Below are 17,692 nucleotides of genomic sequence, written 5' to 3'. Positions count from 1 at the left end.
GCCAAGCCAATTTCTTCCATTTTCTTGTGTAAAAAAAAAAAAAAGACTGAAAAACCTGTACTAGCCTGTATCCCCTAAAGAAAAGCCCCAAATCTGAATTTAGCTCCTAAATTCATAACAAATGCAGGTGCCTGAGTGAAAACTAAGCCAAACGTTACCCTGGATGGCAATCGCCATTTCATTCTTGATGACACGAGGAACCAAACAAAGCTGCATTGCATTTTAGAGAATAGCAGAATAAATAATCTTGATCTTTATCACATACAACCTCAATGGAATTTCTCTCAGAGCATCAAAGATATTTGAATTTGCACCGGAAAGGCAACTCACTAATAACACATGGCCAATAGGGTTTTAGCAACAGCCATTCCCCCACTGAGTATTTTATGTAGCAAAATTTGACACATATGCCTTATTTGTCTTAAAAGAATCAATCTGTTCCAAAATCAGGTTACTGGCACCTGCAAAATACCCAACACGTCTTGGTTTTAGTTGCACTGAGTGTACCCCAATATTCTTTAAAGTAACATGCACTGTATTTAAGAAATTGAGGCTGCAATCTTATACACACACTTACCTGGAAGTAAGTCTAATTTGTCTCAGTGGGAATTACTTCTGAGTAGACATGTATAGGATTGCACTGCATAGTGCTTCCACCCCCCCTCTCAAAAAATCTTTATGGGTACTCTCATTTTCCTACTCATATTGAAATACTGCCCCTCAATGAGGCCAAACTTAGATTCACAAAATCTTTAGGGGTATGCGTACCTCTGCGTACCCTCCAGAAAAAAGCACTGGCACTGCATTTTGCTGACTCACCCAGCTATTGAAACTGACACTCAGAGTGAAAATAAAATGCATTGAGATATGTAAGAGGCTGAAAAGTAAGCTTCAAGTTAACTTTATCATTTGTTAAACCATTTAAAGCAACAACCATCTGGGTTATGAATTAATGGAACAATGGCTTCCCAAAACGTCACATTTTAGAGACTCCCAATGGGGCAGTTAAAATGCTGCAAAGTATAATAATAATAATAATAATAATAATAATAATAATAATAATAATAATTTGTACCCTGCCCATCTGGTTGGGTTTCCCCAGCTACTCTGGCGTCTTCCAACAAAGATTAAAAATACATTAAAATGTCACACATTAAAAACTTCACTTGTGCAAGCTTCCTCCCTCGGGTTTGTGATTAGGCAGAAAATGGCAGCATGCGGATCTGATCTGGTGAATCTGATTTCCACAATAATTCATTCAGTTTCCAGAAGTGCTCCTGTGATTGCATAAAATGCAGCTATATCCATCCATAAAGCATTGTTTTATTGCAGGTTCACACCCTACTCCATATGATTCCGAACCAAGGATTGACTGTGAAGGACTAAACATTGGAAAATGTGAGTTGTTTCAATTGGGAGACCAGGGTTCAAGTTCCTGCTTGGCCATGGCCCATTTGCTGGGTCATCTTGGGCTAGACACTGCCTCTCTGCCTAACCTACCTCACAGGTTTGCTGTGAAGATTAAATAGAACAGAACCATGAATGTCACCATTAGCTCATTGCAAGAAAGGTGGGATAATGATATTATAATAGATAGATTATAAATAGATGATGGATAGATAGATAGATAGATGATAGATAGATAGATAGATAGATAGATGATAGATAGATAGATAGATAGATAGATAGATGATAGATAGATATAGATCTGCATCTGCTTGCATGGAAAAAGACCCAGGTTCAATCCTTGGCTTCTACAAGTATCTCTCTCTCTCTCTCTCTCTCTTTCTTCCTCTCCCCCTCTCTCTCCCCTTTCATCCAAATTTAGGATTGAATCCCAGTTTACTATAAGCCCCTCTGCAATTATATCTCCAGGAGTCTCAATCAAACTTAATGCGGACCTTGTTATCTGAATGCAAGAAGAAGTTCGGAGAAGTCTCTCATTAGCATTTATTTTTTTTGCTGCCACTAAACAGTAAATCAATATTATCATACTCATATTAAATTCCTTTGGGCTCAGAAAGTACACGACATGAACTAATACCCATACAATTTATTACAACCTCAGTGCTGGATTTAATTAGCTAGTACAACCCATAAGGGGGGGGGGGGAGACAAGTCTGCAGAAGAAAAGACTCTGATTATTGACCAGCTAATGCTCTCAAACTCCCAATTAGAGTTAAACATTTCTAAAGAGAATGAATTTAGGGTTTAATATAATTGGACAGGGCAAACGGTTTCAAATCAGAGCACTCAGGAATGGCAAAACAGAGACCAATAACATGCAACGTGCTGTTCCGAATTGCCATTGTGAGGTGCGCTGTGACTTTTTTAGGTCTCTGAAATGCTACAGTTTAATGAGCGAGAGACTATAATTAGAGATGCTTTCGGATGGCTGTGATGACAGCTGTATCACCTTTGGACTCAATCAGCTGGAAATGAACATGCACCACTTTCGATTTTGGCACCCAAAGTTGCCCTTTTGAAAAGGCAGAACTTTTAGGGGGGGGGTTTTGGAGGGGGGAGTAGGAGAAGAGTGGCATTTTTTGAGACTTTCCCAGGAAAGCCTCAAAGGGACTTGACTGAAAGCACTATGAAGTCCTAGAAGGGCAAGTGTGGAGAAGCTCTGTCATCTTGGGCTAAAAAGCTCTGTAGTAACCAGGAAACCCCAAAGGGACAGTCTAGAAATGTTTAACCTTCTGAGGAGCCATACAATCCCGAACTGAATGAATGGTTCATCTCAATTATGTTGTTTCCCACTACCTACCACTACCAAACATTTGTGTGCATGTGTATGTATTTTTAAAAGGGGAATAAGCAATGACAATAATTTTCATGGTGTCACATTTCTGTTAATCGGACTACATAGTCACTCAAAAGCATATCAGGATGCACCCAAGAAGATATTATGACATTGAAATCAAACTTCAAGTCCAACACTAGCTATCAGTGTGCCATGGGCTGTGTGCAGGCAGAAGTCTTTAATATTAGTGCTGTGCTGAAAATAGGGATGGGGAGAAATTCACTTTGCATTTAAACCCAAATTTATCAAATTTTCACTTACCGCAATGATACAAGAACAAAAAAAGCCACCCTTTGAAATTTGCTGTTATCCGAATTTTGTGACACAGTGCTCCAACCAAACAATGGAGAATGTTCACAAAACAATGTTCATAAAACTGCATATGTTAGACGAAAGTGTGCGCAAAAATGAATATATTTGCAGGATTAATATGTAACAATTCATTATATTAGAAACTGAAAGCAATGAAATTAGTTCTGATCCTAAAACAATCCTAAGCACACTTACAAAGGAGTAAGTCCCAATGAACACAGTGGGATTTACTCCTGAATAAGCTTGAATATTGGGACGAGGGTGGCGCTGTGGGTTAAACCACAGAGCCTAGGATTTGCCGATCAAAAGGTTGGCAGTTCGAATCCCCACGATGGGGTGAGCGCCTGTTGCTCAGTCCCTGCTCCTGCCAACCTAGCAGTTCGAAAGCACATCAAAGTGCAAGTAGATAAATAGGTACCGCTCTGGTGGGAAGGTAAACGGCATTTCCGTGCACTGCTCTGGTTCGCCAGAAGTGGCTTAGTCATGCTGGCCACATGACCCAGAAGCTGTACCCCGGCTCCCTCGGCCAATAAAGCGAGATGAACACCGCAACCCCAGAGTTGTCCGTGACTGGACCTAATGGTCAGGGGTCCCTTTACCTTTACCTAAGCTTGAATAGCTTTCCAGTGTTAACGTATTTATAAGCTATTACTCTATAGTCCTGAAGCAACATCCCCTCCGTGAAGAGAAAGTTTGTTTCTGTCATCCATTTTAAATACTTTATATAGCAACATTTATTGTTATTATGCTTTATGCCTTACTATGACTCAGATTAATTAAAAGGAAAAGTAGCTCTAAGCCGGAGGAGTTGCTTTTGCTGGCCGATCTAAAATTACTTCCATGCTGGTGGGCAAATGCATCATTCAGGTAATGTCTCAAAGCAAATAGATTTACTCTGTATGGTTAAGTAGACTATAAATCCTACTCCACTGATTTGAAGGATATCAGTGAAACAGGTGTGACCGACTGTTTCCTTTTCAATGAGTGCTAATGGGAGAAAGTTTGCAACATTTTTCTTACCTATATTTATCTGCATTTTATGAGACACCTTAGTCAGGAGCAACCAACCAACCAAGCATGATGTCCCTCCCTCCTGCTTCTTCTCTCTCCCATTAACCCATCACTCTTGTCTCCTCACAATATTCATATTCAATTAAACAAATGGGGTCTTTTTAGCATGTGCTTTACTAACCAAGAGCTATGAACTGCAAAGGAATACGCCCTTATTGATTGCCTCCATAGTCTCAACGCCCTTATTAAGAAGCATACACTATTCACCCAACAAGCAATTAAGTAAGAAGGATTTAAAGAATTGCTGTTCTGAATTGCTGTATAATGTAGTTTCATTCGCAAGTTGTTGCTGCTCTGTATAGAAAGTTCTTTTCCCAACCCTTTCCACATAGCCTTGATTTCTGTGGATCCTGTAGAGCTCTTCTCTGAGCCAACAGAAATGGGTTGAATCAAATCCCTGTCTGGATAGGTAGCTATTACCTTCTTTCTTTCCACCTATCCATATATTTAGGATAAGTTACTACATAGCTGAATCACAGTAAAGCTTTTTAACTAGTTTGGACTGGTGGAAGTTTTAGCGGGCAAATAAAGTAGAGTTGCGTAAGAGTTAAATATATAATTAGTTTTGCATACTATAATTATGATTTGAAAAGTTAAGTTGCATATTGTTTCTTTAAGTTTTTAAGTCGAGTTGCGTTCCATATTCTGTTCTTTTCCCCCTTTTACTGTTTTCCCTATAATCGTTATCTGCGCATACGGTTCTGTTTATGTCATTATTTTACAAATTGCAATCCATTCACTGACCTTCTGTTGCCGTTGTTTTTAAAATAAACGTTTTCTAATAGATTTTGGCTTCTCAAGTCCTGTCTTCTCTCACCCTTTAATGCAATCCAATCTTCAGTATGGAAAGTCCGGCCAGCTCCCCGGGCAGAAGGGCAATTTGAACATAAGCCTGATGCTCCCCTCCCAAGTATTGGTTTCAATATATAATTTGCTACTATATAAACCTGCCTGGAAATGAATAAAGTGGCCATTTTTTGAACCTAAGATCCTGAATCTCTTCCTGCCAAAGAGTTTAGCTGAAGCAGGGCAAACTGACCTTTGCTCCACTGAAGCCAAAGAAGACTTAGTAACGGGGAGTTGGGTATAACACCACTAAAATTCTCATAAACCCTTCTTAGCCCCCCCCCCCCAAATCCTGCACAAAGCATGGGCTGGAGACAGATCCAGCTTGTAAAATGCTAGAATGCTACAGATCTTTCCAGATCATATCTAATACTGTGCCCCACTGCTGGAAAAAGGCAATGCATACAACTAAATGTACAATGCTTAATAATAATAATAACGGAGTTCAGAGCAGGGAGGTAGTTTGCCTTGCTGGCAAATGTTCGCTTCACCACTGTGATGTGAATGGGTTTGCATCAAGCTAAGGCTGTGTTCACACTGAATGTAAAACGCTTTCCTTCCCTCAAAGAATTCTGGGCCCTGTAGCTTACCTCTCACAGAGTTACAAATCCCAGCAACCCTTAACAAATCACAGTGTCCATAATTTTTAGAGGGGGAAAATGTGATTTGAATGTACTTCAAAAAATGCAGTGTGTAGGCAACCTTAGTGGAACCAAGTGAGTTAGCAAAGCAGACAGGGGAAATAGCTCATGGCCAAAGTAGATGCGAAGCTTCTCGTGGAGTTTGGTATTGTGTGGCTGTGGTTATTTAAACTAAAGAGATGGCATAAGAACCATGGCATGTGTGTGTTTTAGCTCTTTGTGTCCACCATGGTCCCTATTAGCAGTACTATTTTTCTGGAAAAAGAGGTGCCTGAACTCACCATGAACACCTACCTCTTCTCTTAGAATGGCAATGGTGCCCAACTGAGTTCCGGCAAGTTCTGACTGGAAAAAAGCCCTGTCAATTACAATTGCAATCGTAGGAAAGGTTCCCTTGGTGCCAAACTGCATTTTGCTGACACATAAAGCTTCCTGTGTCTCTATTACACATTCAACATCACCAAGAAGCCTAGTAACTTATGATTAATGATTTATACTAAAGCTTTTAAGCATACTATAAAATTGTCTTTATGCGTAGAAAACAGTAAATGCCATATTTGGAGAAGAACATGTTGCCTCTTAAGAGATGCCTGGTTTTATGGGAGAGGTTCATAGAGCAAGCCAAAGAGAATATTCTGTGGGAGGAACTCCTTCAGAACATTCTTTTGCTGCACTTGAGTTTCAAAGAGAGCCGGTCTGGTGTAGTGGTTAAGAGCGGCAGACTCGTAATCTGGTGAACCGGGTTTGCGTCTCCGCTCCTCCACATGCAGCTGCTGGGTGACCTTGGGCTAGTCACACTTCTCTGAAGTCTCTCAGCCCCACTCACCTCACAGAGTGTTTGTTGTGGGGGAGGGAGGGAAAGGAGAATGTTAGCCGCTTTGAGACTCCCTAGGGTAGTGATAAAGTGGGATATCAAATCCAAACTCTTCTTCTTCTTCTTCAAATGCCCAGTAGCCACACACTGGATGAACTACTGAAAGCAACAACAATTATTTATTTCATGTATGCCCGTGGAAAATTTCTCAAAAACCCCCACTTCTGTCTATTGCAGGAGGCATGGGGAGAGACTTGCCAGCAAGGAGTCAGATAAGCAAACCTGCCCCCCCGAAAAAAAGATCAAATTATCTCTCAAGAAAACCAAATTTTGTGTTCATAATTGATATGAGTCATCGTGCCATCACACTGCTGAAGGTGTCTCTTAGTTAGCATGGAGCAGACCATCCTCTCTGCATGTATGTATGGATCAGCCCTCGCAAATCAATCACCAGAATGAAATTCCATACAATCAATTATCATTAGGATGCATTTCAATGGCGACTGAGAGTCTTTAGGGAATGAGACATCAGGTATGATCATGCCTATGTGAATGAAACCAAAATTTCATTATTCACTTCTGTCCTGCTGCTCCACCGATGTGCCCACAGCGTGAATAAAAGAACAAAACACTATAGAGACAGAAGCACAATTACTGAAAACTATCTAAAAACAGTGAGAGTCTACCTATGAGAAAACCATCAGCAGATGTTACAATTGGCAGAATTTAAAGCATTGGAAACATTGTCCTCAATATCCGTTTATTTTTGGCTTTTGTATGCTGCCTCTTAACATTATGTTCTTTGACTTGCAATAAATAGTAACGTTCCTCCTGGTTTCTCCCCTAGAGTCATCCTTTAAGAAAACAACGGAAAACATAAATTATTGGGAATTCAAATTATGCTATTGCACATGCAGGAACTCTATAAAGTAGGGGCGCTATAGGTGGGCTGTTTAGTTGTGCAAAATTTGGTTGCTATCTTGCACTTCCTAGTGTAATTATCTAGTGTCAGTGTGATAAGGAAACTGACTGGAAAATCACAGTTGAGAGGGATAACAACCACTATCTTGCAAGATTATGTAATCTCTGTGTCAGCATATCGGGACAAATGCTCAATAAGCAGGCAACGTTGAGTAACATCGGTGCATGTTTTGTGCAAACTTAATTGCATCAATGGTCAATAAACAGTGAGCCTGGAAGCTCCTTAAGTCTGACCCACTTTAGGCTAAGCAATGCCCGGTAGACGTGAAATCCAAACAAAAATGGTCCTCTGGAGATCCAGCTGGATCTCCAGGATTCTATTCATACACCGCAATATTTTCTTGAAAAAAACTGTGCTTTCCTCTTAAAGGTGTTTCTTTTGAGTTTAACATCATGTGCCTGCTAATCTTTCCTAAATTGATTCTTTTAAACTCCCTGATCGTTCATTAACTACCTGTCTTCCAGAACTTCTAATGGAAACCTGTTGGTTAGATGTTTTCAATTAGCACAAGTTCATTCATGAATCAGTTCTTCAGTTAAAGCAGCCGAACGCTTGCCTAATATAATTTATTTTCCTGATTTGGCCTAATTGACCCTGAAAACTGAAACGGCGCTTCTGAAGACAAGTAGGAAGGTTTTACACACTGCTAAAAGAGAGGGGGGAAATGCTCTATTATTGTAATATTCTCTCCTTCCGATGCCCTCAGACAGGTACGTAGTGATAACTTGTACCTGTGTTCAAGATGACATGTGAACAAGTCCAATGGGAGCGGGGGAATATGGGCCTACCGGAGATCTCTTACACACAACTGACAAAAACATGGATTAGGCTCCTGGATTACTTACACAGAAAATGAAGGCAAAGGAGAGCTTTTGACAACATGTGTGTGAGAGAGTATGTGTGTACAGGCACAGGCACTTACATAGCTACACATGCTAAGGTGATGATCCTTAGAATGTGGAGTGTCCCTGTTTTCACCTAAAAAATGTCTGGTGGCCTGCGTGATGCAACAGGTGCAGTATAAAACCATCTTGCTTTCTAAAGACCACAGGGCAGACCTGCATGGCAGGCTGATTTAACTCCAGCTGCATAAACAACGGAGTGTCTTTTACAGGATTAGGCCTCCTGCCTTAACGCTGCTTCCCATAAGGAAGAAAGCACCATTAAAAAGGCCACTGATCCCCTTTCAAGAGAAAGATGCCACGCTTGTAATTTTTGAAAACATCCAGGCTTTAAAGCCCATTCTCCAATCTCTTGTCCCTGGCTTAGGCTTTCATCTCTGCACACCTGCACACCATTGTGATTTGTTAGTATTTTGTACCCACTTAATGATTTCACAGGTGCGAGACATGGAAGAATCAGCCCATTGATCTCTGCTGCTGGGCCCATCTCCGCAAAGCGTACATCCCCCACTCACATTTCCTCCTCCCTCCCTTCCAACACAGCTGTTTTTCCACATCTTTGTTGCATAATTACACTTTGGAAATGATAGTGTAATTAAGCACACTTAAATCATTACCATAATTAGGACCTGTGTTGCAATTATTAAAAAAAAAAAGTTTTGTAACTATGTAACCCCAATAAAAGCTGAAATCTTAACTGGAGGAAGGTATTAAAAATTAATGTAGAAGAGCAACATTTTCCACGTGGTGTGTGTATGTTCCTTTCTCATCAGGAACAGGAAGAGAGAAAGAGAGAGAAGGATGACAAGAGAGACACTGTAACTGAACAAATCACAGAGACAACATAGTAATGAAGTGGCATTAAGCTTACATTACTAGGATGATTACAGGCATAATTGGAAAATACAGATTAAACCTTAAGCTTTCTCAGTAATTAAGGAGCAATTCCTTAGGGGCTGGTCACACAACCTGATTTTGTAGTTCCACAGTGATCCTCTATGACTATGTTACACATACAAGAGTTGTGGGAATGGTTTGGATACAAAAACGGCTCCAGAAATGGAAACAGTCCCCTGAAGTTCTCAGGAAGATTTCTGTCTCAGGACTCAGCTACACAGCTGAAAATAAAATGTTTTAAATGTGTTGCAAAGTGCAATATATAAATGTGACACTAGATGGCGATACTGAGCTATGAAAAATTCATAGTGTTTTTCAAAACTTTTATATATATATAAAAAGCATTTTCACAGTGTTTTTAAATATGTGTTTTCAGTCCACCTCTGTCTCTGTCCCCGTCTCTCCGTCTCTGTGTGTGTGTGTGAGAGAGAAAGAGATGGGGAGGGCAGGGAAGAAGAAAATGTTATGTACTATTGTGCCTCTTTCTTCAAACTATAGTTTGAGGGTCAGAATCTCCTTTAAAAAAAAAATCATTAAAAAGGGAGGAATGTCAGGTTTTTGCATTTCAGCTTTCTTTAATAAAAGGTACTTTTTTGTGCCCTAGGGAAGACTTGTCTCTTCCTGACAATCACTGCCAAGACCCCATCTGAACTTGTCAGTGTAAAATATGTAGCAACTGGGCTGTTCTTCTGAGCTGGTTGTCAAGAAAGATGAATAGGACAGAAGGATATAAAAAGCAAATTGATACCCACTCCCTTGCCCAAGAGTTATAGTCTGGCTTAGGACATCTGGAAATTAGGTGGTATATGATAAAGTGCACAGTTCACAAGATTCTCTTTTTAGGCTGCTTTCCACTCCCATTAGCTATACACTATGGAATTAACCTTGTCCTCAAGATTTCAATCTACAGCATGGAATAAGGTAATTCTAAGTATAGCTATATTTAAATTCCTGCTTCACCATATTGTTTAGAACACGGGTTGCCAACCTATTTGGACTCCGAATTTTGAGAGTGTTCTGTGGGTGCCAGGCACAAAATGGCTTCCATGGGGATGTGGTGTAAGCCAGGGTTTTTTTCCAGGCAGAACTCACTGGAACTCAGTTCCAGCACCTCTCAGATTGCCCACCATTGCCATTATAAGAGAACAAGGGAGGCGTTCATGGTGAACTCTGGCACCTCTTTTTCTAGAAAAATAGCAAAATTAGGGACAAAAGTAGGCTCTCCCAAACCCAGACAACTCACTGTTTTCCATGGGATTTCAGCCGCGTCCTGCTGGCACTGATTGTGGAGATACAGCTGTTAATGGCACAATAATCCAGTTTCCCCCAATGCCAATTCCAAACCTTGGCTGCCATCCTTTATCCACTTAACTGGCATTCATCCCCATTAAACAAAAGCGACTGACTTCTGAGTAGACATGCTTGCCATTATGCTGCAAGTTAACTATACATTGATTCCTTCATGAGTGCGTGGCTTTAGGTCCTGCACAGCAGCTGATATGCTGAGACCTCTTTGCAAAGTTTTTATGTTTTGCATTTGCCACCTGGGGAGGGGATTATTATACACCCTCCCACATTATTGCATAGTATCATTTGCAGAAAATAATATCTAGGGGTCTAGGGATGATCTGAACTCAGACACACCACAGGAAAGATGCATCTTGACTACAATCTGGCTTGTCTCATCTCACGGAAATCGCTTACTGTAGAAGGGTTCCTGCACATTTTGCTTTAAAACTTTCCTTTCAGTAAGGCTTTACTTTTATTTTTTAAGTTGAAAGCTTTGAGTCTGCAGCCGTTGTCTTAGGGGGTATCAATGAAGGCCTTCAGAGGTGTCATGGGACCCACAAACAATGTGCTGACAACCCCTGATTTAGGATTCACCAGCAGTTAACCATTTTAGCATGCCAACACAAGCACACACTCAATCGTTTTGGAATAGCACATAAGAACGCACGACTAAAATGCATCCACCAAAATGACAAACACAGATAACATTTACAACTTAATAAATTCACAGAACTTAATCTTCAGACAGTGGGACAGATCACCAGTGCTGCTAATTCCTATTTGGAAAATTTGCATACTGAATAATTACCACCTGGAATAACAAATGCTGTGTGAGGCAGACTGGATTGGACAGGTGATAAATATTTGCACATCTGGTAGTATTAAAATGGGGGGGGGGGAACTGTGCTAAATCAAAAAGATCCACTGAACACCCCACCACCTGTTCAGTTGGCCTCACATGCTTCTTTTTGTTTCTTTCCCTTGCAACATTAAAATTATGTACTGACATTCTCCTTCCATTGGTGGCTGGCACGGTAGGCTGGGTGTCACTTACATGGCCCCACTCTATAACCACATGGCATGCTGCTGATAACTGAGAGGGCAGGTTGGTGCAGTGAAAGGAAGAGTCAGGAGTGTCAGATTGGCTCTGCTGCTGCTCTCGCACTGTGTTGACCTTTCTGCCACCTTGCCTCTCACCCTCCCAGTTACCAGAAGTGACCACAGCATTGGGAAGCCAAGTTAGCAATGTCCCTCCTGCTTCATCCCGCTGGCCACGGCTATATTTTTCACTGAAGTTCTTCAAACTTTACTCTGCCCTTCTCTGCCCAGGAAGATCAAAGGCAAGGCCGCAGCATCAATAGAAGGAAGGGACACCACATTTTCTTTATGTGGCAGAAGAAAGTGAAGTGAACGATGAAGAGCAAATGTGTGACACCGTCACTGCCAATAGGTGTAGCATTTAAGGCCATGGGATGCAACATGTATATGAACATAAGGAGCTGCCTTATATCAGATCAGACAATTTGCCCATCTAGCCCAGGACTGTCTTATTCTGACCAGCAATGATTGTCCAGGGTCTTGGGCAAAGGCCTTTCCCATCACCTGCAACCTGAAGGTTCAGGATAAAGGGTCAGGGTGATGGGGAAACCTCATATGGGTTGTAACAGTCCCGTCGAAATGGGAAGAACTCTAAATTTCAGGGGTTCCTCAAACTCTAAGCAGATGGAATAGACTGCCAGTTCAGAGTAGCATAGGAAGCTGTCTGATGCCAAATCATTCGCACACCTGATCTAGCTCAGAATTGTCCACACCAGGTGTGTGAAACCTTTGGCCTGCCAGATATTGCTGAACAACAACTACCAATGGTCAACGGCCATAGATGATGTAGTTCAAAAACATCAGGAGGGCCAAAGGTTAGCCACACCTGGTCTATACTGACAGGTAGCTTTTGGATAGGGCTCTCTTCCAGCACTATGTGGAGATGCTGGGATTTGAAGCTGGGACCTTCTGCAAGCAAAGCAGATGCTGTACCACTGAGCTATGACCCTGCCCCAAGTTCCTTGGGGGCAGAGACCTGTCTTCTCGTACTCTGTAAAGTGTCACACACACAGTGTGCTGAAGGCACCGAGCACACAAAAACTGGGAATGATGAATGAGAAAAGGTTATACGTGGGAAGGAAACCACTCCTTGATTCTTTGTTTCTTTCTCATCCTCAGAAGAAATACTGTAGTTGTAAAGCAAGCAACAGGACCAGAATTTTACAAAACTATAAAGAGAATAGAAACATGAGATAAATTGCCCTGGAAGTATTCTGTGAAGTATTCTTGGCATCTTGGGGAGCACTTCAAATTTAATTTTAAATTTAGTGAGCTGTAGAGTTCCTGGCAAGTCAGACTGTCCTAAACTGATTCTGCCAGGGTCTTGTATAAATGTGTAAATGATTATGTTATTCATTTAAGTGTAGATCAATTTTCCCCCTTTAAGACACTAATCTCTGATATGGAATAGCTAGTGAATTGGAATTGCATATTTTGGCATTAATTTATCACACCAGCATGAAGGTGTGTGTGTGTGTGAGAGAGAGAGAGAGAGAGAGAGAGAGAGAGAGAGGAAGAAACTGGATTTACGCTATCTATACAAGTAGATTCTGCAAATACGCAGCAAAATGATCTCCATGTTCAACAAGACATTCTGGATTAGACCAAAAAGAGACTAAGTGTGCTTCCAGATGGGTGTTTATTGTGAATGAGTACTCCTCATGCTGGCATGTTTTTTGCCGTGCCCACACAATGTTGTTGGCACCCAAATTCCAGTTGATGTTTTCCGCCTTTAATCCCGATTTACTTTTTCAGGGGAAAATCTGGTAAGAAAAAAGGAGAACATGTTGCCAATGACCTATCTGTGTTAGGTCAATGGACCGTTTGCAAATTATGTTCTCAAAATATTTTACAAGTGTCAAACAAAGTGCAATGTTTGGAGCATCATTTGAAAAAATAGGCAAATCTAGTTAGGTTCAAGTTGTTGGTTGATCTCCAGACAGAAAGAACCAATTTGTCCCCTTTCTCTCACTTTCTCCAGTAGCTATACATTTCTTGAAGAGGAAGAGAAACGTAACAGTCATATGAAAATGTTCCCCAGTGTCACAGTCAAGGCAGAAGAAAGATCCTAAGTCCAGGGCTCACCTGATAGCACTGTTGTAAGGATTACAGAGATGATAGATATGAAGAATTATATAAATGAAAATGTTTACTGTAATCAGGCACTGGGGGCATCTCCTGCATAGAAAATTTCATGCACCTTGATGCAAATATATTATTCCTACACGAGCAAGGATTTCCCCCATGTAACCCCAGAGAGGACCCACTCCACAGCCTCATTTCTCTTGGTGCATAAAAGAATGGGAAGGAGGCATGTGAATGAATGTGACTGTTTTCTAAAGGACTTGCTTAGAAAAAGAATGCATGAACTAGTCTGAAGACTAAAGCTGGAATGAAATCCACAACACCACTCACATTAAAACAAATTTTACAGAACCACTCCAAAGTTTATATAAAAGAATATATCCTACCTGTGTAACCTTTTCAGTTACATTGTGTGTTCTGTCTTTCACTTTGGGTGCAATAATTGTTTTCTCTGAAGATGGAGGCGATGAACTTTTTTTTTCATTTTTGATATCGGAAAAGTTCAGAGTGAGCTGGGGGATCTTGTTGATGGTGCTGTATTTGTTGAGGTTTGAATCCGATGTAGATCCTAATAGACTTGACTTGATATGGTTAAAAGGACCTAAAAAAAAAAAAGAGAGGCCGGAGGGTGGAGGTGTCAGTATTGCAAAACTCTATTAAGAATTGATGGACTACAGAAATCAGCACCTAACACTGCAATCCTATACGTGTCTACCTAGAATTAAGTCCCATTGAGCTCAATGAGGTTTATTCCCAGGTAAATGGGTATTGGATTGCAGCCTGAAACAGGTAATTCCATGCCTGCAATGTAAAAGACTTAATGGCCCAAAGTGATAGCCTTCTAGCTTAGAACCTGCCAACACTTGCCTACTTGATCCATTTCAAGCATGTAGGTTGCAAGAAAAAATTGTGAACTGCTGCAGGCAGATTTTGAAGCAGTTCAAATATCCCAGACTACACTGAGGGCTTGTCTGTACTTCTGCTTGTTCCATGCCTAGAAAAAATGGAAAACATTCTTTCCCCAGGAAAACAGTCTTTACTGGTGAATCGGAACAAACAGCAATCTGTGCAAAATCTGATTGCCATTTGTTCCGATTCAGCAGCAAAGAGAGGCTGAGCCATGGATGAGTCCTCAGATTATCAAGAGCTTTTAAAGGCAGGAACACAGGATGCAGTGTCAATCCAGATGCATTTCATGGAGTATGCTTCTGAATATTACTTGCTGTGGATCGCAAGATCACAAGTGGGGAGAAGACTGATCAGGCATCTTTCAATGGCCACTGTACTGCATTATGGGGAAAACAGAGTTGTTTTTACCAGGTGGACCTGATGCTGGCTAGCTTCCTTCTGTGGCATTTGATCAGTGGTGTGGTAATGGATAGAGTTGGACTAGGTTCAAATGCCCCTTTAGCCAAGAATCTCAAGAGTGAACAATCTCCCTCTGTTAACTTATCCACAGAGTTGGTGTGTGGACAGAAGAAGGGTGAGGGAAACTATGACAAATATATACTTCCCTTGTACCTAGATGTCGAGATCGGGGAGAAAAACCACACAGCACAGTTTCTTCTAATCAGCATTTGTGCTCTCTGAGCACCAACTGAACAAACACTTAATGGATTAAGGTGCCCATTTGGAAAGAATGGGTTGGATCCAACATTGCGTGAGTCAAAGGCAAACTTTCCGGCAACCTTCCTCCCTACAGACCCTCTCCTTCAAGTTTATTTGGAGGGTTGGAGAGGAACACTGTGCGTTGTGCCTTGTGGGACTGCCGTGGGAAGGAGGAATTGCTCAAAATCAAGTACAGGAATCTTACAGTCCGTTGACCCAAGATTATTCTGCCTGATTTGGGGCAACGCTCCCCTCCTATTACAGCCTAGATATGCCAACAGAAATGGAACAGAACATAGAAATGACTGCAGTTCACATGTTTGTCAGTAGTCAGGAATAGAAATTCGTGAAGTGAATGCGACCAATACTTGTTCACATCGTTGTTGTTTAATTACAATACTTAATCAATGAACTTATTTACATTGTTTTGACATTTCCTTTATATTGAAATGAATGCCAGTTACATAAGTTACATAAATAGTTGCATAAGCTAAGTAACGTACGTAACTTAACTAGTTAAATAGTAGTCAATGAGACAAATAACATAACATTAGTGGAAACCGAATTGTAGCGGAATGGAAACAGTGCTGATTGTAATGACTATTAGTTAGAACAGAAATTGCAGCCTTCTTAGATCCCTGCCGCAGCCCCATATGACACAACCCATGGTGTTTGGGAGGGGTCCTCACCCCCACACTCTTTTCAGGGGACACAGTGAGGAAGAGAATGATCTGTTGTACCCACAGCCCTCCACTGGTGCAACTTTGGATACAATCCAATGGATCTCTCTTGGCTCTTTGTGCTATGCTTGCATGATGCACAGCAAGAAAGGGGAAGACAGATACACTAGTGTCTTAAATCTGTTTTCCAAATCTGTTATGCCAAACATTGACTTAAATTAACAGTTGCTTAAAAAGAACACAGACAAAAGTACAATGTCAAGTACTTTGAAACCAACACCCACTTACAAATATTACTCCACTTACGGAATAGCACCATACTATATCTAAACCACTGCTGATGGACACAAGAAGCAAATGTGTGGGCTTCATAAACCAGTAGCGATGTGCTGCTTACAGACCTTGGCTCATGCAGGCCATGCACTTTCGACAGGAGACATTTTACCGAGTACACAAACTTTCTACAACATGCATGAAATTGTGAAGAGGCCCCAAAGGTGCAAAAGTCCTCTTTCTTTCTGCCCCGCCTCCCCACTTCCTGACTCGGCTCCCAAATGTAGGCTCTAAATATAATTGTTTAGTTCAGCTGAGTGATGCCTTTGTCCCGGAAGGATTTATTTTTTAAAAAGAAGGTGTGTTAAGAAAAACATAATGAACTGGATCCAAATTGTACACATTGATGTAGAAAAGGCTCTGTTTGGTTGTCTTTTAGGTTCATTGTCCTGGTGAAAAGGACCAATTCCATAATGTACTGAATGTGATTAAGAATGCTCTCTGCGTGAAATTGCAAATGAAATTCATGCATGCACATTTTAAGACTACAGTAAGCTTAAACCATACCCCCTGCCATCCAGGAGCGTGAAACTAGTTTTAAGGAGACAAAAGAGGAATAAGTAAAGAACGCCACAAGGGTCCAGATTATTAATTAATTTCCTTGACGTGTAAAAGGCAAAACAGGATTAGATTTTAAACCTATCATTGCTATTAAGGATCATTCTGAGCCAATTTTTAAAGTATTTTTGCAAGTTCATCTCTCGGAAACTTAGGCGTCTGATTTTGCCTACATAAGATTGGTAGCATACCTAGTTCATCTATATAAACGCGCAGTAAAAGCTAAGCACTTTTAAGCCCAGTTGATTCCAATGGGAGGCAGCAATAAGCCCACTTCAACTCTCCCGTTCAAATCAACTGGGACCGATGCACAGAACCAATCTGATTTAAAAGAGCATATCCTTTCGGCGCTTTTGTTGATGACTGCTTGTAATGATTTTGTGGCGAGAGCAAAGGGAATCGTGATGCATCCACCAAGCAAAATTTCTACCATGTGCCCAGCCCAATAGAGATCAGCATGGGGAAGTTGCATTTGTACATTTCATATAGCAGGCAAATTAACATGCCAAAGGAATGGGGCTCTCGAAAGCACTGGACAATAAATTGTACGTGTCTACATTACCTTTGACATTACGGCCATTGTCTGATATTCAGCAGAGTAAAGAAAAGCAGAGGGGAAAAACAATAAACTCTATATCCAAACACTCAACAGTGGTTATTTTTGAAAGTGTATATTTTTTTAATTGAAACTGTTACCCCAACATATGTTCAAAGGGCCCCAATTTTTATTTTATGGAACCTGCTAATGGGTGAGATCCAAACATCTCTCTGT

At 40.9% G+C, this 17,692-nt stretch overlaps 1 protein-coding gene across 12 annotated transcripts in view; it reads right to left on the bottom strand.

The window, feature by feature from the left end:
* The window catches only part of KCNH7 (potassium voltage-gated channel subfamily H member 7), a 254,288-nt gene that overhangs the window by 57,448 nt on the left and 179,148 nt on the right, over positions 1-17,692 (bottom strand). For 5 of the 12 annotated variants that reach the window (XM_083406100.1, XM_083406105.1, XM_083406104.1 and 2 more), the window contains 3 exons: positions 17,483-17,503; positions 16,870-16,893; positions 14,128-14,342 (listed from right to left, as the gene is read on the bottom strand). In XM_083406100.1, coding sequence (XP_083262226.1) covers positions 14,128-14,342; positions 16,870-16,893; positions 17,483-17,503 — 260 coding nt within the window. The remainder of the gene's footprint in view (positions 1-14,127; positions 14,343-16,869; positions 16,894-17,482; positions 17,504-17,692) is intronic. The other 7 variants (XM_083406110.1, XM_083406111.1, XM_083406103.1 and 4 more) reach the window with 3 other exon arrangements.

Source organism: Podarcis tiliguerta, assembly GCF_965153285.1.
Source record: "Podarcis tiliguerta genome assembly, chromosome: 1".
In the NCBI taxonomy this organism is placed as follows: domain Eukaryota; kingdom Metazoa; phylum Chordata; class Lepidosauria; order Squamata; family Lacertidae; genus Podarcis; species Podarcis tiliguerta.
This window is presented reverse-complemented; position numbering and strand designations above follow the sequence as displayed.